General features: G+C 34.3%; 1 protein-coding gene across 1 annotated transcript in view; it reads right to left on the reverse strand.

Moving 5' to 3' along the window:
• The window catches only part of XPR1 (xenotropic and polytropic retrovirus receptor 1), a 191,037-nt gene that overhangs the window by 34,636 nt on the left and 142,174 nt on the right, over nt 1–14,227 (reverse strand). Inside the window, exons 8-11 of the mRNA XM_024758812.1 lie at nt 13,421–13,611; nt 13,030–13,209; nt 7,086–7,257; nt 5,763–5,957 (exon numbers count right to left, since the gene is read on the reverse strand). Coding sequence (XP_024614580.1) covers nt 5,763–5,957; nt 7,086–7,257; nt 13,030–13,209; nt 13,421–13,611 — 738 coding nt within the window. The remainder of the gene's footprint in view (nt 1–5,762; nt 5,958–7,085; nt 7,258–13,029; nt 13,210–13,420; nt 13,612–14,227) is intronic.

The following is a 14,227-nucleotide window of genomic DNA, read 5'->3' on the forward strand; positions in this document are numbered from 1 at the left end:
TGGTAACCCTGCTATCTCTTTACCCTCTATTTTAACGTCTCTCTTTTTTAAATTGTGCTAAAAAGCACAGCATAAAATTTACCACCTTAACCGTTTCTCAGTGTACAGTTCAGAAGTTTTAATTATATTCACATTGTTGTGCAACCAATGAATGCCTTTTTACCTATTTCCCCTATTAGATCATAAATTCTTAAGGGCAAGAATTGTGTCTTTTTTGTTGCTCTTTTTTTACTGCCTGGCACAGCCTGATACATAGAATATTTTCAATAATTCTTAATCTATGCACCTACTTACCCACTCACCTCCCTACATAATTCAGAATTAAAACTAAAAAATGAGGTGTTTACACAGGGGTATACATAAGTATTTAATTTCAGTCAAAACTCTGTTGTTGTCGTGTATCGATTTATTGCACTTTGCAGACACAGTGTTTTTTACAAATTGTGTTGAGCAAGTCTACAGGCACTATTTTTCCTTTTGCTTACTTCGTATTTCTGTCAAATTTTGTTAATTCTTGCAATATTTCACAAACTTTCATTATTATAATAATTGTTATGATGATCAGTGATCTTTGATGTTTCTAATGCAAAAGCATGAGAAGGCTCGCTGAAGTCTCAGATGATGGTTAGCATTTTTAATGGTAAAGTATTTTATTTTATTATTATTTTTTTAAATTTTTATTGGAGTATGGTTGCTTTACAATGTTGTGTTGGCCTCCACTGCACAACAAAATGAATCAGCCATACACATACAGATATCCCCTAACAGTAAAGTATTTTAAATTAAGGTATGTAAAGTCAGAACTTTTTCCGATTTGGCTGACTGGTTTTCTAATTAGGGTATATAGCAGATATTCTCTATAAATTGGATGAGTGTAATCTGCAGTTCCAAAATTTGTTTTCAAAAATACATTTAAAAAATGTGTTAAAGCATTTCATCAAAAACACTGCATTGAAAAATGTATTAAAATTAACAATATTTTAATTTTCCTAATTGTTTCTTGAGTATGTTGAACTAAACAAGGAGCCTTTAAAACTAAATATATGATTGGTCCTACTCAAGCTTTTTGGTATACTCTCCAGAAAAAGAGAAAGTGAATGACTCTAGTGACTAGTTAACACATCGTTTTTCATTCAGTTTATGTTCAATTCTTTACTCAGTTTATTTTCAACTCTTTGCTTTCAACAAAGAAAACTTGATAGATCACTAAAAATAATTATTAATAATAGTTTACTATGCAATTTTGGGGGGCATATAATTCAGAATTTGTCCAAAAAACTGAGGGACAATGCAACAACAAAATTTCCATTCTTACATATATAGCAATGCTAACAAAGTTCCTCAGGATTTACTTATATAAAAACTGAAAAATGGAAGAGTAATAAGTAATATAAATTTACCTCATTAAGAAATATTGGGACTTCCCTGGTGGCAGAGTGGTTAAGAATCTGCCTGCCAATGCAGGGGACACAGGTTTGAGCCCTGGTCCAGGAAGATCCCACATGCTGCGGAGCAACTAAGCCCGAGTGCCACAACTACTGAGCCTGTGCTCTAGAGTCCACAAGCTGCAACTACTGAGCCCGTGCACCTAGAGCCTGTGCTCTGCAATAAGAGAAGCCACTGCAATGAGAAGCCCGCGCACCGCAACGAAGAGTAGCCCCCACTTGCCACAACTAGAGAAAGCCTGTGTGTAGCAATGAAGACCCAACACAGCCAAGAATAAATAAATAAATATTTTTTAAAAAAGAAATATTTATGTGTAATAATTATTAAAATTTGTAATGTTATGTTGACAACTATAGATAAAATCAGAGTAATGATAATTACAACACAGAAAGAAAAATTATTCTAACAAGTATTTTTCCTAATAATAGGAATTTATCTTCCTAGTAACTACTTTTCCTAATAGGAAATTAATAATTTAATTTCAATTTACATGCTATGTATCAGACAAAAGTCATTAAAACAAAAGTATATTATACTAAAATAAAGTTCAATGGGACAGAGATGTAAAATTTCTGACTATTGTAGAATTGCTTCATTAAAAAAAATTAAATCATGGTATAATGCCTCTATATTTAGATTACCTGGGTACACTTAGTAGAAACACTTAGCAGCTTTTTAAAAAAATGTGAATATTTAAAATTTACTGGAAAAGATTTTTTTGTAATTATTTAAATTTAAGACAAAAAATTTCAGACATAAACTTAAAAATGTCTGAGAAGTAATATAATTTAAAATAATAAAATAAAGATAATAAAGTAATATATCAATAGTTTAAAAGGTTATTTGAATGGGTACATGAACAACAAAAAAATATCTAAGGACAATACTATCCAAACCACTGCTTCTAGCTTTAGGTGCTCAGATTTGGAGTGTTTGCAGATTCGAGGAATTCAGATTTTCAGCTTCTTACTGAATGGTATCAGTATAGTTAAAGACATGTTATATCCTAAAATATTCAACCAAAAAAAAAGAAAAGAAAAACCAGTACTCAATTTTACCCAGGATGGGAGAAAAGTAAAGGGTTATTAAGCCATAGGGTAGCATGTATCAAATTAACTGCCTGACTTAGAAATTCTCTATTAACAACCTTCTGAATCATGATGCATGCCTGGACTGAAAAATAGCATTCTTCACCAAGAGTTAAAATTTGGGGAGCTTTCATGGGTAGGAAGAATTAATATTGTTAAAATGACCATACTACCCAAGGCAATCTACAGATTTGATGCAATCCCTACCAAAATACCAATGGCATTTTCTGCAAAGCTAGAAAAACAAAAAACCCAAATTTGTATGGAAACACAAAAGACCCCCCCAAATAGCCAAAACAATCTTGAGAAAGAGCACAGCTGGAGGTAACATGCTCCCTGATTTCAAACTATACTATAAAGCTACAATAATCAAAACAATATGGTACTGGCACAAAAACAGACACATGATTAGTAGAACAGAGAGCCCAGAAATAAACCCATGTATTGGGTTGGCCAAAAAGTTCGTTCGGGTTTTCCATAACAGCTTATGGAAAACCCGAACAAACTTTTTGGCCAACCCAATACTTATGATCAATTAAACTATGACAAAGGAGGCAAGAATATACAATGCGGAAAAGAAAGCCTCTTCAATAAATGGTGCTGGGAAAACTGGACAGCTATAGGCAAAAGAATCAAACTGTACTACCTTTTCACATCATATACAAAAATACACCCCAAATGAATTAAAGACTTAAATGTAAAACCTGAAACATTAAAACTCCTAAAAGAAAACATAGGCAGTATGCTCTTGACATCAGTCTTAGCAATATTTTTTTGGATATGTCTCCTTAGAAAGGGAGACAAATGCAAAAATAAACAAAAATAATTTAAAAATGGGCAGAGGACCTGAACAGAAATTTTTCCAAAGAAGACATTCAGATGGACAACAGGCACATGAAAAGATGCTCAACATCATTAATCATCATGGAAATGCAAATCAAAACCACAATGATATATCACCTCACACCTGTCAGAATGACTATTATCAAAAAGACAACGAAAAACAAGTGTTGGAGAGGGTGTGGAGAAAAGGGATCCCTTGTGCACTGTAGGTGGGAATTTAAATTGGTGCAGCCACTATGGAAAACAGTATGGAGATTCCTCAAAAAATTAAAAATAGGACTACCACACAATCCAGGAATTCCACTTCTGGGAATTTTTCTGAAGAAAATAAAAGCACTAATTTGAAAAGACATATGCACCACTGTGTTTACTGCAGTATTATTTATAACAGCCAAGGTATGAAAGCAATCTAAGTGTCCATTGATAGATGAATGGATAAAGATGTGGGGGGTATACACACACACACACATACACAGGCACACACACACACACACACACACACACACACACAAAACGGAATATTACTCAGCCATAAAAAAGAATGAAATCTTGCCATTTGCCACAACATGAATGGACCTAGAGGGTATTATGCTAAGTGAAATAAGTCAGACAGAGAAAGACAAATAGTATATGATTTCACTTATAAGTGGAATCTAAAAAACAAACCAAAAAAAGAACAAATATAACAAAACAAAAGCAGACATACATACAGAGAACAAACTGGTGGTTGCCAGAAGGGAGGCGGGTTAGGGGATGAGTGAAATAGGTGAGGGAGATTAAGAGGTATAAAATTCTAGTTATAAAATAAATAAGTCATGGGGATCTAATGTACAGCATAGTAATTATAGTCAATAATATTGTGATAACTTCTTATGGTGACAGACAGTAACTAGACTTATCATGGTCACTTTGTATTATATAGAAATACTGAGTCACTATGTTGTACACCTGAAACTAATATAATATTGTTAAGTCAATTATACTTCAAGGAAAAAAAAAAAACTATTAGAAGGCACTGGAAAGCCACCAAAAGCAGGCAAAAAGCCTGAGCTTACTTTGAAAAGATGTTGGCATAAAGAGTAAGAATTGTAGTTTGTGGCTTTTTGCCTGAGGGTGCTCCCAATACCCTCTTTCTACTCTAGTCACAGAAAAATCAGTCTTACTGCCTCCAGGACAGAGTCAGGGTTGATGGAACAGCTAGAAATTTAAAGGGGTAATCCTTGAAGGGAGAGACCTGCAGAAAGGGTAAAATGCAAAATCTGAGTACAAAATCTACCAGTATCCCAGGCCGACCAATGGGTAAGCATGTACAATGGAGAGTCTGAGGAGCTAGCCAAACAGTAGGTGCACATGAGAGAGGAGTTAAAAAAAAAAAATTAAGGGAGCTTCAGGATGTATTTCTTTCACTGAGGTACTTAGTTAAATTATATCATTTAACAAGAGTGCCTCCACAGTGGTAAAGTTATTGGCTGCATTATCAATATTACTGCAAAGTGTTCTGCTGGACCAAATCATGAGCTTTACAAAAAACAACCACCCTAATCTTTCAAGACCATCAGACACACAGCAGCAGTTCTGGAGCACTAGCTAAGGCTCCTAAATACAGCATCTCAATTAAACAAAAAAAAAAAATCACAGAAAAAGAACTTTTTATCAAAGTATCTAAAAATAATTGTAATAATTTCAATTGGTAACATTTCTTTACCACTCACAGATGAGAGTGCAGCCTCTAAGGTGTAGGCTGATACTGATTTAAATAGACAAAGAAGGAAGGCATTTTAGTAAAAGGAAGTGAGATCTTTGATTGACAGTTCTTAGGAGACGGTTAAAAATTCAAAAGGAGTGCCTGTATGTGGCTCAGAACCTAAAAGCCTTTTTCTCCTCCCAACAGAAGAACAGTCTCAAATAATAACTGGTTGCCATGGAGATAAGAAACTAGAGAGATCAGAGAACTCAATTTGCAGTTAAATAGGCTGGAAACAATCCTTACTACTTGGTGAAGGAAAGCGATTAAAAATATACATGATTGCCAGAGGGAATCTTCTTCACCTAGCATTTCCTAACCTCATTAATGAACAAGAAGTCTAATAAACCAAATGAAAACCCAAGGTGTCTTGGATTGAACCCATTAAACAAATTCAGGACTTCAAACGTTATCAAAATCCTTTTTCTTTCAGATGACTTTGATTCTTTATAACGGTACTTGTTAGTAAATACTGGAATGAGACTAAAATTGTGTTCAAGAACAAAATAGTATACCTGACGGGACTGGAGCATCAATGGAAAAAAAAGAAGCATGACAAATGGAAAGATAACCAGAGTAAGAAATAGATTCAAGTGGTGAAAATCTACATTTTGAAAAATCTTTTCACAATCAATGAATACCTTTGTGAGTGCTGTAAAGGGCTGCAAACGTCACCGTGAAGAAAGTCGTGGAGTATTTCCCAGCATTAACTAAATGAGGAAAGGCCCTTTTTGTGTCTCGGTATCGGCGCAGGCACTGGATAAAGCGAAGCCAAGCAGGAATGCACTGAACAATAGCCCGCACACCATATGAGTAATTGTGGCAAATTTCTGGTTCTGTGAAGATTTCAAAGAAAAGACTACAATTAAAAAAAAATAACTTGTTCACATCATTTAGAGTCATATATTGTAACCACTAGGAAGTCCATAAAAGCAAGGAACCTGGGTTTCAGAATCACTTTTTTCTTTGCAATTATTATATTCTTAAACTTTTTAGTGGTTGATAAGCTGAGAAGAGAAGGTAAAATACACAGTGGGAACTTAGAAAAATCTGCCGGCTCAGATTTCTGACTATCTATTCTGGAATCACCTTCTTTGGAGTGTGATAAAACTATAAGACAATTAGAAGATGAGTACACTAATCAAGGAGAAAAAAATTAGCTCTGAAACATCTGGAAAACCTATATATATCACTGGTGACTCCAGTCAATTTCATGAACTCCAAACCACTACAATATACCCACTATAGGTTGTTCACACTCTTGTTCTTTAAATAAAACGAACAAAGAAAACAAACAGCAGAGTTTATACTTTTAAAATGAGAAGAATAGAGTTCGTAAATCAATTTTCTTCAAATTCTGGAAATGTATCAGAGTGGTTCAACATACAATAGAATTGTGATCTGCTGGCATCAATGAAAATGTGTTGGCACTGGCTTCATTAACTTTTGTTAGTCAGATGTTACATAATCTGTCTAAAGTTGGTCTTTGTCATTAAGGCAAAATTCCTTAGTAACTTGAACACCTGGCATAAACAAAGAGTGATAAAAAGAGCCAAAAGAAAAATAAGGTCCCCAAGAAGAATTAAAAAACATCTATGACTTTCTCAAAGCACTTGATCTAATTTCTAAATTATCAGTATTTTTGATCATAGTAAAGCAATACTGTGATAGCAATTGTTGACACTAAAGCATCTGTGATTTAATTACCAATGTATTAGAAGTTTTTTAGTTTTAGAATTCTTTAAGTGTAAGTTGTAAATCTCCTGGCAAATGAATAGCTAAAATTATAATATATAATTTAAGAGCCAAATTATATCAGATAAAGAGATTGCTAAAGGAGTGCCAAGTACATTTAATTAAATTTGTAATATTATTGGATGATCTTAAATTTCTCAGTTATCATTCCCAGTATTTCTTGGTTTACACTGGCAGTTCAGTAGTGTGGATGCACACTCATACCCTACCTTCTGAATCATTTGGCAACAGGCCCCCACTTTCATCCCATTTGAGCTCAAAACTGTAGAAGCAGATCATATATTCCAGGTCCATCAGTATCACTGACAGGCTGTTCAGCTGATCGGCCAGCCAGAAATCAGCAAAGCCTACCTTATGGAAGGGGGCTGTAAATACTCGAAACTGGGAGAAAGAAAAAAAATCAGAAAACACAGAAACAAGAAAGTTCATATTAAATTTCTCTAATTCATGTCTGACCCTGCAGCATGATTACTTTAGTTGATAAAATGGAAACCAATGAACCAATCACAAACACAGGGACCTGGCAACAGTGGCTAGGTTGAGAATTAGTAATGAAGGGAATGAGTTGAATGGACAACTAAGAAAGGAATTAAAAGGGTGGGGCAGGGGGAAGGCAGGAATAGCTACAGTCAGAAAACAGAAAGCAGAGAGGTGGGAAGAGCTGAAGTGGAAAGCAGAGAGAATAGCACAAATGCACCGAGAGGACATTTAGCGTTAGTCTAAATTAAATTTTGCTGGAGACCCATGTGCTATGATAATTTCTGGAATATTCTTCCACTTTAGCTAACTGAATACAAAGCTTTTCTTTGCCTACATAGGATAGGAAGGGGAGGATAGCGCCTCGTCTGAAGTATGTATTATTCTCTAACCAAAGTCACTTTCATTTCACTAATGCCATGGTGATAATTGTATTTGTCTTCAAATTATGCCACAAAAATCAGCCCACATCCCACTGTTACAAAAATAATGATAAATAAATTCAGGTTACATGCCTTGAGCACTAATCCACTCTGTGTATTTTTCTCATAATGCATTTCTTATAATCCATTAACTATAACAATTCTGAGCTAGGTGTTACCCATATCCCCATTTTACAGAAGACCTGTAACAATAACTCCTCCTGACTCTATCCTGTGGAAGCCTGTTTACTACTGCAAAGGAAAATCCTGGCATTGCAGAGAGAGAAAGAATTAGATACTAATCATCAGAAATAAGCTCAAATTGTACAGACTGCCTTGAAAGGCCTTGAGTGAAGTGAAGATGGGATGAAGGCAGCTTTCCTCCTCACCCTGTTAGACCCTTTCTATCTTACACAGGTGAAAATGGACTCCTAAAACGAGGAATTCTGGCTAAGCAACAGTTTTGAGAAAATGAGTCTAAAGCTATAGCTCTCCTGCCATCTAGGTATATTCATTTAATGGACATATCCAGCCTGGGAGACGATGGCTCTCGTCTCTCAGACGTGGCTGGTTCTTTCTATTCTTTCTCTAAATAATTCCCTTGATTATTTCAGGGAAATAATAAATGACTATATTACAAATCGATCCTGGGTGTCAACTATCTATGACAGGTATTGTCTTGGAGCTTTGGAATTTAGACCAGGGGTCTTACAGGACACAACACAGGCTTTAAGACATTACTTTCTGGAGCTGATATATTTTATGTCCACGGTTCAATCTCTGATCACTCACTTACTCTTTCAGAAAGTTGTTCAGTAAGCCAGATGAGATGTTACCATTTGCAACCATAAGCTCCAGATACAGCAAACTTTTTTTTCAGGGTAGGGTGGGGTAGGAGGTTATTAGGGATTGAGATGTTAATCATTTATGCACAAAGAGGTTCTGGTACCAGTTTATATAATATTTTAAGAAACTCTAGGTACAGAATGGATTTAAAAGATTCAAAGAGACAAACAAGAGAATAATTTAGGATATAACAACAAAGGATCAGGAAGTCTTACTCAGTCTAGTCATGGACTTTTGTGAAACTGGTAGCCTAGGGCAAACTTCTCATTTCTCACTGACGTTAGACAGACTACCATTACTGTCACAACCTGCCACACCCAGCCTCAAAACCTGGCTATTACAGAAAACCTCTGTAAGAGCAGAAGGGGAGGACAGTGTATTAAATAAGAAACAAAGAGATAGAGGGATGCACTAGAAAAGGAAAGGAGTGACATAAAATAAAAATTGGAAGGAAGGGAAAATTTACAGAAGAGAGAAGATGAAAAAAGAAAGAAAGAAGGGAGTGGTAAATATTGGTATAAGACAACTAATGAAGATAAGAACATAATTATAGTCATTCATACATTTAACAAAGATTATTAAGTATTTACTATATGTCAGGCATTGTGGAGGTACTAAATAAATAAAACATGGCCTGTACCCTTAAAGACCCACAATCCCTTTGGTCAAATAATAAATACCTAAAGAAATAATGACAGTACCATGTGGTAACTGCTATTACAGATAGGCATACAAAATACCCTGGAAATACAAAGAAAGGAACAAGTAGTTTGGTCAGAGGTAGGGTGAGTGGAAATGAAAATAAACAGATCATACTCAACTCCCTGACATTAACACATAGTCAAATTCATCTTAGATTTATCTGAATGCCCCCTTTTTAAAAAAAAATTTATTTATTTATTTATTATTTTTGGCTGTGTTGGGTCTTCGTTTCTGTGCGTGGGCTTTCTCTAGTTGCGGGGAGCGGGGGCCACTCTTCATCGCGGTACGCGGGCCTCTCACTGTCGCAGCCTCTCTTGTTGTGGAGCACAAGCTCCAGACGCGCAGGCTCAGTAGCTGTGGCTCACGGGCCCAGTTGCTCCGCGGCATGCGGGATCTTCCCAGACCAGGGCTCGAACCCGTGTTCCCTGCATTGGCAGGCAGATTCTCAACCACCGCGCCACCAGGGAAGCCCTGAATTCCCCTTTTTGAGTGAGAATTCTCCTTCCTTTCTTATTCTGGCTAAGGTCTTTCAACTTCTACTTTGTTGTGATTTAAATTAAAATGATAACAATTCACTGAGTAACTGTATGAAGAAAGATACAGACAACCTGGATATCTGATGTTTTACCCACATACACAAAAAGAACACTAACAAGTTATTACAAAGAATGTATGTTATCATCTTCTAAGTTAAGATGATGAAGTTAAGGAGATAAATAGTTAAGGAGATGAAGTCTTAATTTCTACTTGTGGATAATCACATTCTTTCCAAATCTGATTTTAAGATTCCTGTTAGGTGATCCACTAATCAAAGTTAAACATGTAGATAAAGTGACCACCAGGTCTAACTGTTAAATGGTAGTGTTTAAGAACACAGATTATGGAGCCAGAACGCCTGGGTTCATATCCCATCTCTATTACATCCTGGCTTTGTGACCTTATTTAACTTCCCTGAACCTAGGTTTCCTCATTTATAAACTGTGGATTAACAGTAGCTCCAACCTCATGGTTTATTAAAAGGATTAAATAAGTTGATACATATAAAATGTCCAGAATAGTACATTATTAAATGAGAACATTTCTCTAATCTATTCTTATAATAGACACGTGTAAAACTTTTATTATACAACTAAAGAAAATACTGGAAAAACCAATTCCAAAATAATATAGCAAAAGACTCTAATTTAAAAACTTTATGCAGCCTTCTATAAGAATAACTTGATACTTTTGTTTAGAAAATCTGAGGCATTGTTTATGCTTCCTAACTGGATTTCCAAGTAGGACAAATACAGATCTGGAGAGAGGATATATGACCTAATGAATGTAAATAAACTGTATTAATCTGACATTATAATACTAATATCAAAACAAATCAATTTCTTAAAAAAATTTTTTTAGCTTCTTTTGGGGAGAGGAGTAACATATCAATTCCATAGATTCAAATTTAAATATGAATATAAGTGGTGCCTAGTGCCTACCACTATGGCCAAGTGACATATGTTCCTTTTCCACCAAAAATTAAAGAAAAAAAGAAAAAGGGAAATGCAGTTTGCTTTAGGATGAAGCTTTAAGAAAAGCTGTATCAGAAAAACATAACTAGGGTAGAAACGTTCTTGTTAAATCACTAGAAATAACTCTAAGGGTAAATTTTCTCAGTGAGATTTGAATTAAAATAAGTCAACAGGTCAATTAATAGTAAAATATTCTATAAATAACATTTTTACTATTTACAATTATTACAAACATACCAAATCACAATGCTTGCTCCCGTATTTCACTGCTTCTGAGAGTATATTTTACTATTCTCTTATTTCTTATTACACCCCTGCCAACCCATTCCATCAACAGTCCTCATTTATTAACACACAACAGATGCACAGATAAATGTCTACTCAATGGGGAATCGTTCTGCTAATAAGAATAACTGGTCATTCATGAATCATACCCGCTTCCTATTTAAACAAAGAAGGATGCAATGGGGAAATGTTCACTTAGCACATAATGTACACAGCTGTATTATTTTGTTATTGTAATGATGCAATCATATTAACAACTGAGTTTTCTAAGTCTTTCAAATCTCATTTGAAAATAACTTTATAGAGATTTCACAATAATTTAGGAAGGAAAAATAGGTGTTTATAATCTTATAGTTATTTCCTTGTAACCAGAAGAATATTAACATTTTTTATGCAAATAACAGTTTAGAAATGCCACAAAATCTAGAAATAAAATGACAATCTCAAAATAAGAAAGGTAATCTAATATTGTTGTACAACTGGAAATGATTTCTTTTTAGTATAAATTTCAAGAGAAAAAAATAGCTCAATTTTTTCTTTTGTCTTAAATTTAAAAAAAAATCTAAAAAGCATGTTTTCTAGATGATGACAAAACACATTAAAGGTGATGGTATAACTTATTAAAACATGCTTGAACATCTAAGTTCCACACTCAGAATTCAAACTCAAAATTAGGCCTAGTGGTGCTATACTTTAAGGGAATGATTTGCTTCCTTGTTTGCTTGCTTATTTATTTATTTATATTGAATGAAGTTGGTGGAAAAGAGGGAGATTCTCAGTTTGTGATAAAAATCCTAGTGGAAGAAAGAAGAAATACAAATAAATGAACAATTAACTTTGGGGGGAAAAAAATCAAGATTTGGGCCATTTTGTTTTTCAGATTGCTATAAATACCTGCCTACATTGGAACATAGGCTGCTTTTATTTGTTGACTGCTTACGATGTTTTTTTAATTGGAAGGTCATATTTTATTTCTTCAGATTTTAAAATTTTAGTTAATGCTAAAGAGAGCATATTGCTAAGAACAACAACAAAAATTATCCTAAACCTAAGGGGCATACAAAAGGAAAAAGAAATTAAAACTATAGTTTTCAAGGCAATATACTTTATAAGGTGAAAAAAAAGTGAGACAATAATTATGAGAATTCTGGAAGTCTGTGGAGATTGGTCAATTTAATTACTAACCATCACTCTACTGTTAGTTGTAATTTGTAATCTAAGAAATAATTATACGAAAGCATTCCCAATTGATTTTCAAAATAGAGCTGGTTAAATTTGGAAGTAAGCAGAAGTTCCTTTCCAGAGCAATCTACAATATCCCAAAAAATATAGTTACCATTTTTGCAGGAAATTCTATATCCTAATGCTGAGACTGCTTGATTTTGAGATCATTAAGAAATAGGTAAAGTGGAAGAAGAAATGGAATTTATAAAGTCAATTTCTCAAATTAAGCTTGGTGATCTGACAAGATATTCCTACTGCTTTTAGAGAACCAATACTTCATAAAATAAAAATGTTTCATTGACTACTTATAGCAATTTAACAGGAAAGTAATAGTTTTACCACTTAAAAAAAGGGAAAATTCTACATGTTATCACAGTTGATTAATCTTTAAAGTAATTAATTATGAATTATTAATTTGCAAAGTCATTTCAATATCTTGACACTTCATATTCCATTTTGGAGGAAAAAATGCATGAGTGCTTTTCCCAGGGCCACTGTTACTGCACAACATCAGGTGTACCCGCCATACTGCATTATTTGCCCCTGGAGCTGGGGTACCACTCATTTAGACTACAATGTGAACATGCCTTCTGAAGTTGTGCAATACAGGAGTTTTGTTTTCATTCTGGAGGAAGCCAATGACCAATATACCACTCTAAAAATGATACACAAATTTCTGGACTTACCAGCAATTTAAGCAGCCAAAACCGGGATTTATAATAGAAAGTTTTGGTGGGGTTGATGAGAAAGAAAACCATAAACCCATAAAGGACAAGTGGGTACACATATGTGGGGATGACACTAACTGGAGCAAAGAAGCATGCCAGAAGGCTCAGGCACCATAATATCCCGAGGAATCCAGCAATCTGATAAAGGATGGGAAAGACAAAAAAAAAGAAAATTATTTTTATCTCTACCATTACTTAAAAAATCTTTAATAAAACAGAGGTAAGAAAAATGTTTAATTATTATATCAACAATCCTCTTCAAATAGAAAATAGATTTTAGTACCCACTAAACCAGCTATATGGCTAATGTAAACTATATCCATGGGATTTTATGTCTTGCTTTGATTACCTCAAAGAGATGCTGATGAGACAAATTGCTTCTCGGATTAAGTTCAAAGATGAGCACATGATTTACTCCAGCCTGTCTCCAACCATACGTGTTGATGCCCAGTAGAAAAAGGAATTCAATCAGAAGAAAGCCACCACGATAGATTCTTATCAAGGGCCAAATACTTCTATCTGTTTCAAGTTTAAATACAGCTGAAAGAATATCAACTAATTGGTTAGTTAGAAAATTTATAATGTCTCCATTAATTGTCTTTCTCTTAATTCTCAAGGATATAACCCTGGCATAAGAATTTTTAATAAATAAAACGTAAACCTAGGTTATCTCAAGAGCCTGATAAACTTGCTTAGAGGTTCTTTCTCTTCTTCATTTCACTCTGCAAAATTCCACCAGAAAAATTTGACTTTCAGCATATTAGTCCATGGTGAAATAATTTAAAACCATCAGATCAGTTCTGTCAGCTGGGGATTTCTGGCATGACACAACTTCTTTGGCTTTGTTTTGTCCATCACTGAACTGGATATAGTAATGCCTAGCTCACAGCGTTACTATGAAAATTATAAGAAAGAGTATGTATGAAAGCAATATGAAAATTGAAATGTCATATAAATGACAATAATTAGTATTTATAGAATGCTTACTATGTGCTAAGCATTGTATTTTTACATATAACAATTCATCTAATCTTCACAATGGCTCTGTGAGTTAAAAACTATTATCTCCATTTGATTGATGAGAAAACTACAGCAGAGAGGTTAAGTAATTTGCTCAGGTTTACCAAGCTAGGATAAAGCAGAGCCAGGATTTTAA

Source organism: Neophocaena asiaeorientalis, unplaced genomic scaffold, assembly GCF_003031525.2.
Source record: "Neophocaena asiaeorientalis asiaeorientalis breed wild unplaced genomic scaffold, Neophocaena_asiaeorientalis_V1.1 scaffold182, whole genome shotgun sequence".
Taxonomy (NCBI): domain Eukaryota; kingdom Metazoa; phylum Chordata; class Mammalia; order Artiodactyla; family Phocoenidae; genus Neophocaena; species Neophocaena asiaeorientalis.